Source organism: Hemiscyllium ocellatum, chromosome 42 (assembly GCF_020745735.1).
Source record: "Hemiscyllium ocellatum isolate sHemOce1 chromosome 42, sHemOce1.pat.X.cur, whole genome shotgun sequence".
NCBI lineage: Eukaryota > Metazoa > Chordata > Chondrichthyes > Orectolobiformes > Hemiscylliidae > Hemiscyllium > Hemiscyllium ocellatum.
Window position 1 is genome coordinate 10,746,089 of NC_083442.1, and position 15,430 is coordinate 10,761,518.

The following is a 15,430-nucleotide window of genomic DNA, read 5'->3' on the forward strand; positions in this document are numbered from 1 at the left end:
TGCTCCAGAGAGCAGCAGTGCTGTCCAATCGTCCAACAAGGATGCAAGCAGGCAGAAATCTCATCAAATGGAGACGAACGGAGGCCAAACGTTCCGATGTCAAATGCGCGACTGTGCCTGTCTTAGGTTGTCCCTCGCCCAAGGGATCTTACCCGTCATTGGCTAACCAGACGTGCTGCATTGAGTAATAGATGGCGACATCCATTTCACCGCCACAAGGACAGACGTGGGCAGCTCAGTAGCATGGTCAGTGGCCTCCGAGAGTGGCTGAGGCCAGTCAGGAATATTGGACAGTCCGCAAGGGCCGCTTGCGAGAACAGCAGTGTTTCGATTGCCAGGGCGCACAGTACATCTCCCCCACCCGCTGTTATGGAAGGATCAATTCACATATCCCCAATTTAGACGGGCAAAATAAATGAGTAGGGGCTCTTTGGACAACCAGGCTTCATTCAATGTACATGAAGATGAAAGTTTAGTCATGAGCACAACAGGATGCACAACAGGAGCATATGAATTCGAAAGAAAACCATTGAGGGAGCCGACACGCCCCGGAGAGAGAGCCTCTACTCCGCCCGAACCCTGAGCTCATGCAACGGCGGTACTATAGCAATGAAGAAAAGAATTGGGAGGTCCCCACTCGCCCGCCCTTATCGCAACCAGCCGTAAGCAAGAAACCCGGTATCATGGCTCATGAGCGGAAGTCGCATTACAGCATGTATTGGATATGTCCCTGTCCGTTTGTAGGAGGTCACACACAGGCTGTCGTGTTGTCGGAGTTGGTGGCAGCGGCGTCTCCTGGTGGAGCTCAACGTATGGGGGTCCGGTTGAAAAGTAATGATACCTCATCACCTTTAAATCAGTGAGATGGGGCTGTGGGAATGCAGTAAAAAGGAGTCCCCGCATCACCAGGGTGATATATGGCAGGGTCAGTCAGGAACTATGTGACTACAATGGGAAATAAAGTGTTGTGTTGTATGGGGTCTTTGGGGTGGCATGTCTGGGAGACCGGAATGGACGGGAGGCAGTCCCCAAATTCTCCAGTCAGTACTCCTGAACATAAGGTCTGTGCTCATGTGGACTGTCAAATGCAACCAGGAAGAGTGTACTCAACCATTTGTGTAAGAGGAATGGGGACAGATATAAAAAGACAATGGTGAAAATAATGAAGGTAGTCTGAAACCCTTAATCATTCTTATGAGTTGCGGACCTGTACGTGGCAGTATTTCAATGAAAAATATCCACCGAAAGGAGTCACATGAAAATAGAGAGAACTCTGTGTGAGGTAGAAGGAGTGGTTTCATGTAAGGGAAAGGGTACAACTTTACACAAAGGAAGTCAGAGGGATTCGTGATCTCAAATCAGAGAAAAAGGCTCCTCAGCAAGGGCTGCCACAAAAAGGCAGTCGAGGCAGGGGTAGCCAGATTTTATAGTATAGGTGTTTTAATGTTCGTCGAATTACGAAGAGGCAGAGGAAAAATGTAAAAACGTAATCATGACACTGGTCCAGTGTCGGTGAGGTAATTGCGGGGAGCAGTCACGCAAAAGGTGTCAAGTCGCAAAATTCTGACAAAGTTAAAATCAAGTGTGCGCAGACTGTGGAAGACAATTAGTAGGATAATCCGTGTCCATCTGAGCAGCAGCACTACACGGGGTAGATGAAAGTCGGGACACTGATACAAATGCAAGGTAGTACGAGTGGCAGTTATGACTCGGTGGGAATGTGTGCTCGCAGGAGCGCAGGCGCTTGTATGTTTTAAAACGCAATGTGTGAAGAGTAAAAACATTCGTCCAGGAGTTGTCGAAAAAATAGAGTAAGTCCCTCGAGAGGGAAGTGGGATTGGTAATAGTGAGAAGGGAACCACAATAGACGGCATAGGGGAAGGCAGACGGTACGCTTTGATAATGTACAGTAGGGGACACAAGTAGTTTCGATTATCACACCGGGGAACTGCCGGTGCTCAGGGCGCACAACCAAAGGTGTTGTCGTAGGACAATCGTTCGATGAGGCGCCCATGGAGACCGTTTAGTATAAAGGTGGAAATGATGGGGATCCCGATCAACTCTGTGGCAATAGGACAGTAGAGCAGGTGAAATTCCAGTGTGTGGTTAGGGCAGACAAAGCGGAGGAGATGCCCCTAGCCCCTCAGGGCGCGCAGAATAAGCGGCAAGGTAGCCGGGAACCCCCTTTAGCAAGCAGGGCGGGATTGTTGCCCTCAGACACTTGGGTAGGATATTGGAGCGATCCGCGACTGAGGCAGAAAGTATTGGTAACATCAGGAAAGGCGCCTATACAATGGAGAAAGACCAATGTAGATAAAAAGGGGGTTGAGCCACCAGCTAAAGGGCACAACCTTATCCTGGCGGCTATTTGCCCGCTCGAAGCGGAGTCCATCATAAACAAGGTGGATCTCTTAAGATAAGGCTGAATGAAGAGTTTAGAGAGCGGAATAAAGTACACGAAGAGTAAGGATATTAGTGAAATGGACCCATGTCGGGCCGTGTGAAGGTGGGGCTGCATGTTTCCAGCTCAGACTGCACCTCCCCATCAGGTCGTGTCTCATCGAGTGATTTTAGAGATATATTAGGTTCTGCTGACCTGGAGCAATGAGAGAAGTGGTGCGTGTAGTGGCGTATGTGTTTCCAGCCAGCTCGGTACAAGATATGATGATGATGATTATGGAGCGGGGCCGTTCTCACTGGGAGCCTCGTGAGCAAAGCAAAACTCTGGGCAATTGGGAGATTTGCGGTGGTACGAAGTTGGACCAATTCCCTGAGGGGGCTTGTTGCCCTGAATGAGGCGCAGAAGGAGACGTGCAAGGACGATCCTGGCCTAATGAAGAACCTGTTTGTGAGAGGGGCCGTGTGCTCTAGCCAAAGGAGTGTGCGCAGGTGCTGCGGGCATGTTGGCTGGTCAGACCGGTCAGGGCAGAAATTGGCTGTGTAGCAGTTTCCTACGTGAAATACATGAAGATTTGGTGAATTTGGGGGAAGTAGCAGCCTTTAAAAGATACCCCTAGGAGAGGATTCATAGAGGAACCTGGTCACCCTGCCGTTCTCAGTGTGAACCTGCGCGTCGCAAAAGATATGAACAGATGGATTGGTGAGGAGTACTCGCAGTTGAGGAGACTGAAGGATTTGGGTAGGAGCTGAGTATTGATCCCCATGGGGGCATTTGTATGCCTTGAAGCAAAAGGCGACGGCAAAGTGCTGCCGAGACTGTAAGTGCGGTGGAGGACAAAAGAGAGCGTTGGCAAGGAATGTGACCGAGAAAAATGATAGGCCGGTGTGAGCGCCCACAGTGCAACAGAGGGGTCGGAAACCTTTAAGTTTGCAGTGGCGGTGGACCCATTTATTATTTGGAGATGACGTGACGAAACCTGGTAGCAAACCTCAGGGAGAATAAGACTTGGGAAAGACCTGGTAGCAAACCTCAGGGAGCATGAGAGTGGGGAAGGTCCTGGTAGCAAACCTCAGGGACCTTAAAACCTTAAAAAGAGATGGAGCGTAGGGATCAGCGGATCCTTGATTCAGTGAGAACCAGGTGAATTCAATGCAGGCTGAGTGAAAGACAAAGCTAAGACGACCTCAGATCCGGCGGAGAACATAAAGTGTGTAGGTTTGGGAGAAAATGATGAAGGGGCGTGACCATGGCGTGGGGAATGGGGAGCGGGGTTGTAGGATAGGGCAGTACACTCGGCAAGAGGAGTCTGTACGAGATTTCAATGGGAAGGTTTGGTACTGACTGGCAGTTACAGGTTGCATGTTCAAAGCATTGGAGAGTGTAGCCTCAGACAGGTAGACTGGCTGGCATCTTCTCCCCGCATGGTTGCCAATACCCGCTTTAGGGACTGGAAATGGCCGTGTCTGTGGCAGGAGTAGCTCAACCCTCCCTAGCCGCAAACTTGAGGAGGGGGGGGACAAGTAGCAGGAGGAAATTGCTTTAAGATGAGCGTCCATAATGCTTTAGCGAAAGCAAAAATCTGTGGACTTGGGAGAAAAGATAAAAATGGGTGCGTGAGAAGGGGCTTTAAAATTTGGAGGGCATAGACGGAAGAAGGAGTAGGTGGGCCCACCCTCGTTTTTGGCATGTTGTGAACACGAGGGGAAAAGGGATGGCCTAAACACACATGCCGGCGGACAAAAAGATGAGTGAGCGGCCGCGAGGAAAAGAGATGGGCCAAGCACCCCGCTGTGTGCTGAGTAGCAGGTCCTAGTTGGAGGCCTGAGGCCTGTGACCAGCGGGGGAAAAAGAGAGAGAGACAAAAATAAGTGGGTTGGGGGATATTTGGGCAGTGGGACGGCCAAACACTGGACGTACAAAACATTGTAAATGAAAACGCACAGTATGGCGATACGGCAATGCGCATGTTGTTGGTCGGGACATTATAGTTAAAAGTAAAAGGTACAACCTGTCAGACTAGATGTGGTTAGAGGCATGATTCATATCGACATCTCAGTAACTGAAGTGGACCTGTTCATCGAGTAATCCCATGGAGTAGGGCAATGACGCTTGAGAGACCCATCGGTGTAGTGGTGGCGCAGTAGTTGAGCTAATAGGGTGGCGGAACGTCCGCAGGCGAGCAGCCCCTTCTAGACTGTGCAATCCTGCCAAGAGTGAGCATTCGCGCCAAAAGCGAACGGGCACCGCCCCAACTGAGCGTTCGCGCCAAAGGTCAGCTGGCCCCGCCCAACCTGAGCCTTCGCGCCAAAAACAAGAAAGCCCGCCAAGAACTGAGGTGACCCGCCAAAACTAGGGTGAGCACGGGACACCCCGGGATTTTCCGTCTTAGGATTCCACAACCGTAGTGTTATTAAAATAAAAAGCTCCACCATCCCTTCCTGCGCCCCCTCCCTACATCCAGGTATTCCTTTCCAAGTATAAGAGTAATTAAAAGTGATAGTGGGGGAACAAGCGGTATTTAATCCTAAAAATCAAGACGAGACTATGGAGAAAAATCCCAGACCATTAAGTGATCAATCCCAAACCGCTAAGTGTAGGGAACAACACTCACGTACTCCGCCAGCAGTAAAACTGCTTTCGGCTGCTGGGCGGCTTCCCACGGTCCCTCTCCGTCACTCAGGCTGTCGGCGCCGGTCCACTGTACACAGAGACCTGGGATGAAACATTTGCTGCAACACCTCCGTTCGCCACGTCTGTTAAAAATCACTGCACTCACTCACTCACTCCCTCTCTCACTGGGCCAGCCCCACACTGGTTTTCATCCACATACATGCCAATCCACGCATACTGTCGGTGTGTCCGTACTCTCGTCTCAGCCTGTCGCAGTCCCTTGTCCCTAGTTTTAGTGACATGTTTCGAGGCATTATATCCTCGCAGAAACTGACAATCTGTGTGAAATCGTAGCAAATCTCGGTCGGGGGCGTCCGAAATGGCTGGGGCTGTGGTGGAGGTACAGTGGCCCCCTTGCCACTGCGGGTTGAATGTGACTAACAGTTTCGTCTTCCACCCCAGGGATTTATCGGCGGTCAGTGGTGCCCAATCAGTAGGGGGTTTCCCTAGGGCTATTGTTTGCCGCACTGAATATTGTGGCGAGAGTAGGAGACTGTTTAAAATCTTGGTCATTAGCGCCGTATCAGTGAAGGTCTCTTTTAGTCTCGTCAATATCAGGTCTTTTTGGGCGGGCGCTTGGTTAAACACTTGATCCAGTGCTGTCTTGTGCACTGCTATACTGTCCAGTAATAATTGGGCATGCCAAATTACGTCTGTGCCAACCGTGAGGTGCCACCAGGGCACTCCGGGGCGTAATGGTCGAAAATGGGTCATTTTTTGGTGGTCCAAAGTTCAAGTCCCCCATGACGGATCTCACCTGGTGGGTACCGCTTTAAAAACAGAGCGTTTTTCAAAAGCCTGACCTTCGCGTGGCAGATCTCTGCTCTTAACAACCGGTCTAAGGCAAACGCCTATGCAGGTAAACCCTAACCAGGAGATGAGATCCGCCCTCTGTCCCCTTTAGGATGCTAGCAGCGAGTGTGTCTATCGATAGGTGTCAGAGTTAAAGTGCTTATTAAAAAGAGAAAGGATCCAATCAGTCAAGTGCGGTCAGCGCTGTATTAATTAATTTCAAAAAGCGTCCAGGCTCCGTAAGTCACGCTGTACCTTAACTCAGAAAGCTGCGTCCAGGATCCGAAATCCATGCATAAACTTAACTCAAAAACCGCGTCCAGGATCCGAAATCCATGTGTAAAACTCAACTCAAAAAACTGCGTCCAGGATCCGAAATCCATGCATTAACTTAAGGCTAGCCATGGATCAATTAGTCACTTCAGTACCGCAAAAACAGGCAGGTATTAGTGAAGAAGTGAGAAAATAGCTTACCAGTATGGACTCTGCAACGTTGCTGCCAAACTGATTTAAAAGTACTGTTTGTGTTGGTGAGGATCAGGGGGCAGACAAAGACTGACTAACTAAAAAATTTACCTACTGGAAGTCTTTGCTTTAACAGGCGCTTCCTCACCTTTTAAAAGTTCGGCCAAAAGTTTGTCTGCCCTCTGGTCCGCCAACGTGGCCAACTTGCGGTCGTCTCTTTCCCTTCCCACGTTCAGGCTCACCATCTGTTGGGACGGACCCGTAGAGTCTCGTCTCCACGTGTTCTTTTGGAAGGAGAGATCAGACCGGCTAGAGTTTGGAGCAAAAACACCGTTTATTACAGAATCAAGACTGGCAAACTATACAACGAATTCAAAGGCATGCAATTCGTTGGAGAAGGCGTTCTCCCTCCCTCTACGGACCTGGAGCAGTTATACTTCGCGCTTCCTCGAGTTCCCGGTCAGGTTCCCCTCGTTCGGATCTCTCATTGGTCGGTTCACCTGTCTGTGAAGGGATTAGTGTCTCTATTGGCTGCCCCGAGATACCTGTCCAGCTCCTGCTGTGCTGAACAATGGGCAGACATCCTGGGTTCAGCAGTTTCCGATCTTGTAATTTAAAAGTTTATTGTTTGGAAGGGTTTCCTCATTGCTATGCGCCTGGCTGTCTGGGTGTTCACAATAGTTCTCCATAGTTGAATATACAGGTATTATCATTTAACACAGGACCCGAATGAGTTTGACGTCAGCGGAGGCATTAGCAAGTACTTTATCAATCAAGTGTAGTATCGGTGCGATTTACACTATCCGATAGTTACCGATTTCCTTTATTAACAATGAGATTGTAACAGGATGATCTGAAACTGACGGACATGTTCTAATCCCCAAGGAATGTGGCCTCAGGCAGTCAGTCCTGCAGTGGCTGGGTTTACTTTACATGGCTGTGTTTTAGCTGGTACCTGACAGTGTCTGCTTTAATAATGGTGCTCCCCTCCCTAGCCCCAATGTAGGTACCCCGATAGCAGATTATCCCCAACATTTGATCCAGTGCTGTCTTGTGCACTGCTACACTGTCCAGTAATAAATGGGCATGCCAAGTTACGTCTGTGCCAACCGTGAGGTGCCACCAGGGCTCTCCGGGGCGTAATGGTCGAAATTGGGTCATTTTTGGTGGTCCAAAGTTCAAGTCCCCCATGACGGATCTCACCTGGTGGGTACCGCTTTAAAAACAGAGCGTTTTTCAAAAGCCTGACCTTCGCGTGGCAGATCTCTGCTCTTAACAACCGGTCTAAGGCAAACGCCTGTGCAGGTAAACCCTAACCAGGAGATGAGATCCGTCCTCTGTCCCCTTAGGATGCTAGCAGCAAGTGTCTATCGATAGTTGTCAGCGTTAAAGTGCTTATTAAAAAGAGAAAGGATCCAATCAGTCAAGTGCGGTCAGCGCTGTATTAATTAATTTCAAAAAGCGTCCAAGCTCCGTAAGCCACGCTGTACCTTAACTCAGACCCAGAGTTTTTTCCCCACTAGCGAGTCGGGCCTGACAAAATCCCCCATTCAGAAGAAAATTACTGCAGTACTGGACGTCTCGCGTGTCAGAGCCTTCGTTACTTCTGAAGACAGTCCATCAGGGCACCTTGTTACCTCCGAAAATTGTCCGTCAGAGCACCTTGTCACCTCTGAAAATTGGGCTGCCGGAATCACTTATTACCTCCGGGAGAAACACACTTTTTAAAAAAACTCACATACCGCGTCCAGGATCCGAAATCCACGCATAAAACTCAACTCAAAAACTGCGTCCAGGATCCGAAATCCACGCATTAACTTAAGGCTAGCCACGGATCAATTAGTCACTTCAGTACCGCGAAAACAGGCAGGTATTAGTGAAGAAGTGAGAAAATAGCTTACCAGTATGGACTCTGCAATGTTGCTGCCAAACTGATTTAAAAGTACTGTTTGTGTTGGTGAGGATCAGGGAGCAGACAAAGACTGACTAACTAAAAAATTTACCTACTGGAAGTCTTTGCTTTAACAGGCGCTTCCTCACCTTTTAAAAGTTCGGCCAAAAGTTTGTCTGCCCTCTGGTCCGCCAACGTGGCCAACTTGCGGTCGTCTCTTTCCCTTCCCACGTTCAGGCTCACCATCTGTTGGGACGGACCCGTAGAGTCTCGTCTCCACGTGTTCTTTTGGAAGGAGAGATCAGACCGGCTAGAGTTTGGAGCAAAAACACTGTTTATTACAGAATCAAGACTGGCAAACTATACAACGAATTCAAAGGCATGCAATTCGTTGGAGAAGGCGTTCTCCCTCCCTCTACGGACCTGGAGCAGTTATACTTCGCGCTTCCTCGAGTTCCCGGTAGTCTATTTAAACAGCAACCATCCCAACATCCACAAATGGAGTCCATCAGAACATTGATCAAGCAAGCTGTAACACAATGCAGCACTCTGGAGCTGCGCAGAGGCAAAGAACAACAGCTAAACGGCATCCTCAAAACAGTAGTTATCCAAAAAGTGTAGTCCGCTGGAAATTGGCAACTTCACTATGACAACCACTTATAACGCACAAAATATCATGTAAAGACTGCCACAAACATTGCATAGGGCAAACTGGAAGAAAGCTAGCCATCTGATACACTAGGAGGAAGTGAGCACTGCAGATGCTGGAGATCAGTAGTGTGTAGTGCTGGAAAAGCACAGTGTCAGGCAGCAGCCGAGGAGCAGAAGCATCAGATGTCTTGGGCATAAACCCTTCATCCGGAATGAGGCTTGTGGGCAGGGGGGCTGAGTGATTAAATGGAAAGGAGGTGGGTCTGGAGGTGCACCACACTTGAAACTAATATGAAACTGGCCACCAAGTGACATCATCAACTATTACCTGTGTCCGTACACACTGACGAAGGATACCAGTTTGACTGGGACAATACATCCATCATAGGTCAAGCCAAACAAAGACATGCACAGGAATTCCTTGAGGAATGGTACTCAACTCTGAACTCCATTAACAAACTTGTAGATTTTAGACTCCTTGTACCAACCAATGAAACAAAACCAGAATTGATGCTACCCACTTCAGCAAACTGGTGTGCGCACATAGCACGCAGGACAGAATACCAACGATTCACCGGAGGTGGCCTGAGTATGGTGACAAAGTACTTGGTATAGTGACAAAGCATCTGCAAACAAACTTAGTAGCTCAGCAAGCAAGTCAATGACCTCATCCACAACTGAAGCTACAAATCTTCTCAAGAACGCCAATGCAGTTATGGGCCAGATGAGCTTCACATTTGAGGTGATGAGAGCTAGTGGATGCGTTGGTAGTTATCTTTCAAAACCTAATAGGTTCTGCAAAGGTTCCTGCAAACTTGGAGTTAGCAATTGTAACCCCATTATTTAAGAATGGAGGAAAAATGCAATCAGATTCTAGATGTTTCTTATTACTGTTATAAGGAATGTAATAACTGGATATTTAAAAGATTTGAAAAGGTAGTATTTGATAAATCTGTTGGGATTTTGAGGAAGTCGCTTCTAGCATGGATAAAAATGAACCATTGATGTATTTTGATTTTTTTGATAAACCACAGGTTTTATTGATCATTGTTTATGATACAAACATTAAGATTTCTGGAAGCTAATGACAAAGCACAGTCACTAGTTGGCAATTAGGGAAAGTGGCATTGAGGTAAATGATCAGCCTTTATATAATTGAATGATAAAGCAGGCTTGACAGGTGGCAAGACATTGTGATCAAAAAGAAGTAGCAAATGAAATTAAAGGAGCGGCAAAGCAATTAATGTTAAGTTTATTCCCAGTATGTAAACTTTCTACATTACTATGATGGGGAAAATGCATAATTCCATATTTAATGCTTTTTTTTAAACACAGGTTGTGGAGGCAAGAAAGGTGCTGTGGAAAAGTGTCCAAACTGCAAAGGTAGAGGGATTGAAATCCATGTACAACAAATTGGACCTGGAATGGTGCAGCAGATTCAGACAATGTGCTCAGAATGCCATGGACAGGGTGAACAGATTAATCCAAAAGACCGCTGCAAGAATTGTAATGGACGAAAAATAGTGAAAGAGAGAAAAATACTTGAAGTCTATGTAGACAAAGGTAAAATAAGTTCAGGAAAGATGCTGTGACGTTTGTTCATGGAACTGGTATGCACATCAATTAATTGCATGTCATCAAATTATTTTGATATTTCTTTAGGTATGCAAGACGGACAGAAGATAACATTCCGTGGAGAGGGAGATCAGGAGCCTGGATTAGAACCTGGTGATGTTATCATTGTGCTTGATCAAAAGGACCATGATGTATTCCAAAGGCATGGAAATGACTTGGTGATGAAAATGGAAATCCTACTGGTGGAAGCTTTATGTGGTTTTAAAAGGACAATAGGAACACTTGACAGAAGGACATTGCTGATTTCTTCCAAGCCAGGTTAATACCAACATTGCTTCAGAGCCTTTACAATGCTAAGAAAGTAATCAAGTGGTAATATTACTGAAAGCTTTATTGCCTTTTCTCAAATTTGATTTGGTGCAATTATTTTCTATTCAGTTGCAATAGCACAAACTTTAGAGTTATAAAACAGACTTTAAAATAATTCTGTTTTACCATCTACTATGCATAACTTATTTTTTTTATTTTTCCTGTTCCTATATAAAGATGAGTGGTATTATCTTGTCACTGCAATTTGAGTTTTTTAAGCATTTCAAATTTGTTTAACCTTTCACAACTCCTGACTAATGAGTTAAAGGGCAAGTTTAATAAATGATTTGAGTAAAATATTACCTTGGGAACAGTGACCATGACATGGTAGAATTTAGTATTCCATTTGAGAGAGAGAAACTCTTGGAAAGAAGTGTTCTGAACTTTAAGAATTACGTAAGAATGAGGGCAGAGTTGGTTGGAGTAACCTGAGAAGTGTGCTCAGCAAAAAAAACAGATGTGGGACAGTTGCAGATATTTAAGAAAACGCTTCATGATTCAGTTACAATCTATCCCAGTGAAATGGAAGGATTCTAAGAAGGATATAAATCTACCATGGGATTCTATGTAGGGATTCCTACAGTGTGGAAACGAGCCATTTGGCCCAACAAGGCCACACTGTGACCCTCTTGAGTATCCCACCCAGACCCATTCCTCTAATTAATGCACCAAATCTACACATCTCTGAAAACAATGGGCAATTTAGCATGGTGAATTCACCTAACCCTCATCTTTGGTCTGTGGGAGGAAGCTGGAGGAAACCCACATGCAGACTGGGAGACTGTGTAATCTGCACACAGTCACCGGAGGCTAGAATTGAATCTGGGTCCCTAGTGCTGTGAGGCAGCAGTTCTAACCACTGAGGCATTGTGCCACCCTTAACCAAGGAAGTCATTGGTTTTATGTATTTTTCCTTTCAATTTGATAGCGTGGTAAAAATTAATGTAAGCTGGCGGATTGGGGAAGTTTTAAAAGCCAAAGATGACAAAGGAAAAAAGCAAACTAACAATAATTTAAAAATACAGTCAGAGCTTTAAATATATAAAATGGCAGAGGCCAAAATGAGCATGTCTCTCTGACGACAAGACAGAGGAAATAATGGGGAGCCAGGAAATGGCTGAGGAGTTGAATAAATACTTTGCATTAGTCTTTATGGTGAAGGACATTTTAAGTTTTACAAAAATCCTAAATAATCAAGGGCTAAAGAGAAGCAGGGAATAATACAACTATCCCTAGAGTAAAAGGATGAGTGAAATTAATGGGGCTGAAGGCTGCTAAATCCCCTAAATCTGATGTGTTACATCTTAAGATTTTAAAGAAAGTAGCCAAAGTAAAAGATTGCTAAGCCACTGGCAAAGATCTTTGCTTCCTCACTCTCCACAGGACTCGTACCAAAGGATTGGCAGGAGGGGAATGTTGTTCCTCTTTTCAAGAAGGGTAATAAGGAAATCCCTGGCAATTAAAGACCAGTCAGTCTTGTCTGTGGTCAGCAAGGTTTGGGAAAGAATTGACGGGTTGGGGATTTATGACTATTTGGAAATGATTAAAGGTGGTCAGCGTGGCTGTGAGGGGCAGGTCATGCCTCTCAAATCTTATTGGATTCTTTGAGGAGCTGATGAGACAGGTCAAGCAGTGGATGTGGTGTATGTGCACTTCAAGGCATTTGATAAGGTTCCCCATGGTAGGCTCATAAAGTCAGGAGGTATGGGATACAGGGCGATTTGGCTGTCTGGATTCACAATTGGATGGCTGAAGAAGGCAGAGAATGGTTTTAGATGGAAGGTATTCTGTCTGGAGGTCAGTGGTGAGTGATGTCCCACAGGGTTTGTTCTTGGGCCTCTGCTCTTTGTCATTTTCATAAGTGCCTTAGATGAGGAAGTAGAGGGGTGGGTTAATAAATTTGCAGATGACGACAACGGTTGGAGGTACAGTTGATAGTATTAAGGGCTATTGCAGGCTGCAGAGTGACATAGAACGCAGAGCTGAGCTGCGAAATGGCAAATAGATATCAACCTGGATAAATGCGAAGTGATGCATTTTGGAAAGCCGAACTTGAATGCTGAATACAGGATTGGCAGTGTGGAGAAACAGCAGGATCTTGGTGTTCAGTTGCATAGATCCCTCAAAGTTGCCACCCAAGTGGATAGGGTTGTTAAGAAAGCATATGGTGTTTCGGCTTTCATTAACAGGGGATCGAGTTTGAGAGCAACAAGGTTTTGCTGCAGCTCTACAAAACCGTGGTGTGACTACATTTGGAATATTGTGTCCAGTTCTGGTTGCCCTATTAGAGGAAAAATACGGAGGCTTTGGAGAGAGTGCAAAGAGGATGCTGCCTGGATTGGAAGGCTTGTCTTATGAGGAGGTTGCCTAAGCTCAAAAGTTTCTCTGGTGAAGAGGAGGAAGAGAGGTGACCTGATTGAAAGAGATAAGGTAATGAGAGGCATGGATAGAGTTGATAGGGCAGGATCATAGTTTTAAGGTGTTAGGAGGAAGGGTATAGAGGAGATATCAGAGGTAGGTTCTTGACACAATTGTGAATGCATGGAATGTGTTGCCAGCAGTGGTGGTGGAAGCGGAGTCATTAAGGACATTTAAGTGACTGTTGGACATATGGACAGCATTGAATTAGGGGTGCATATGTAGGTTCTTTTAGATTAGGAATAATCCTCTACACAACATATTGGGCCAAAGGGCCTGTTCTATGCTGAACTTTTCTATGTTCCATCCCCCACCCCCCACCCCCAATCCCATCTGTACCTGTATAAATTTTTATGGTGAAATTCTATTTGTTTATACCACTATCTCTGGCAGCCCATTCGAGACAATCTCCATGGTCTGTGAGAAAATATTTCCCCTCTGGACTCTTCTGTATATCTCCCCTCACTATAAACCTATGCTCTCTAGTTTCAGACTCCCCTATCCTAGGGAAAAGCTGTGGTTGAGTGGAGTGCCTCAGGTTGGTACTGGGTAAAAACAATGACTGCAGATGCTGGAAACCAGATTCTGGATCAATGGTGCTGGAAGAGCACAGCAGTTCAGGCAGCATCCAACGAACAGCTGACTACTGTTTGTATTATCACTGACTTAGATAATGTACCAAACATTATTTGTCAGTTTGCAAGTGACAGTAAAATGGGCAGTTTTGTAGACAGTGTGGAAAGTTATCGAATTGCAGCAGGACCTTGATCAGCTGGGGAAATGACAAATAGAATTTAATAGAGATAAGTGTGAGATCTTGCATTTTGGAAAGTCAAATCCAGGTAGGAGTTTCATGGTGAATGGTAGGGCCTTAAGGAGTGTAGTGGAACAGAGGACCTTGGCATTCAGGTTCACAATTCTCTGAAAGTGGAATCATGGGTAGACAACCATGAAGGAGGCTTTTGGCACACGATCTTCAGCCAAGGTATTCAAGTATTGAAATTGGAAAGTTATGTTGCAGTTCTACAGAATGTTGGTGAGGCTGCACTTGAGGTAGTGTTCAGTTTTGGTCACCTTGTTATAGGAAGGATGGGGAGTGGTGGGGGTACATTATTAAACTGGAAAGAGTGCATAGAAATTTGAGGGTGTTGCCAGGACTCGGTGATCTGAGGAGACAAGCTGGGACTTTAAGAGCATGGGAGACCAAGGAGGAGACCTTTTTATAAAGGTGTATAAGTTCATGGGGTATGGAGAGGGTGAATGCACTCAGGTTTTTTTCCCCAGTGTTGGGGATTTGAGGACTTGAGGGTATCAACTTATGGGTAGTGGGGAAAGAATAAAAGGGAACAGCGGGGCAACTTTTTTTACACTGTGGTTTGCATATAGAATGAGGTGGAAGTTGCTGAGGCAGGTGCATTAGCAGCATTTAAGTCATTTGGACAAATACTTGAATAGGACAGGATTGGAAGGATATGGACCAAGTGCAGGGAAAGGCAGTTAGCACTTTTGTTGGCATGGACCAGTTTGGACCAAAGGGGCTATCTCTGCTGTAAGTCTCTGATCTATGGCTACCTAACTTACCTATGTCTCCCATGATTTTATATGCCTTTATAAGGTAATTCCTGTCTATTAAGCTCCAGGATGGCAAAAGTCCGAGCCTATCCAACCTCTCAACTCAAACCTTCCAGTCCCGGTAGCATCCTTGTCAACCTTTCCTGCACTTTATTCTAATGTAATATCCTTTCTTTTGTCAGGTGACTGGAACTACACACAGTACTCTAAACACGTGGTAGAGTACTCCTACCAAGTCTTGTAGGAGAAAGTGAAGACTGCAGATGCTGGAGATCAGAGCTGAAAATGTGTTGCTGGAAAAGCACAGCAGGTTGATTCTCCTGCTCCTTGAATGCTGTCTGATCTGTGCTTTTCCAGCAACACATTTTCAGCTCACCAAGTCTTGTACAGCTTCAACAAAATATTCCAACTGCTTTATTCAGTGCCCTGGCCAGTGAAAGCTAGCATTCCGAAAGTCACCTTCACTGCCCTGTCTGCCTGTGACTCCATTTTCAAGGAGCTATGAACCTGTACTCATATGTTTGCTCTATAACATTCCCCAGCTCTCTACCATTTGACTATTAAGTCCTGCCATGATTTGCCTTGCCAAAATTCAACACCTTGCAATTATCTCAATTAAACTCCAT

General features: G+C 46.0%; 1 protein-coding gene across 1 annotated transcript in view; it reads left to right on the plus strand.

Annotated features, from left to right (window-relative positions):
* LOC132834660 (dnaJ homolog subfamily A member 4-like) overlaps positions 1-15,430 on the plus strand; it is a 39,464-nt gene that overhangs the window by 21,021 nt on the left and 3,013 nt on the right. The window contains exons 5-6 of the mRNA XM_060853595.1: positions 10,206-10,433; positions 10,533-10,763. Coding sequence (XP_060709578.1) covers positions 10,206-10,433; positions 10,533-10,763 — 459 coding nt within the window. The remainder of the gene's footprint in view (positions 1-10,205; positions 10,434-10,532; positions 10,764-15,430) is intronic.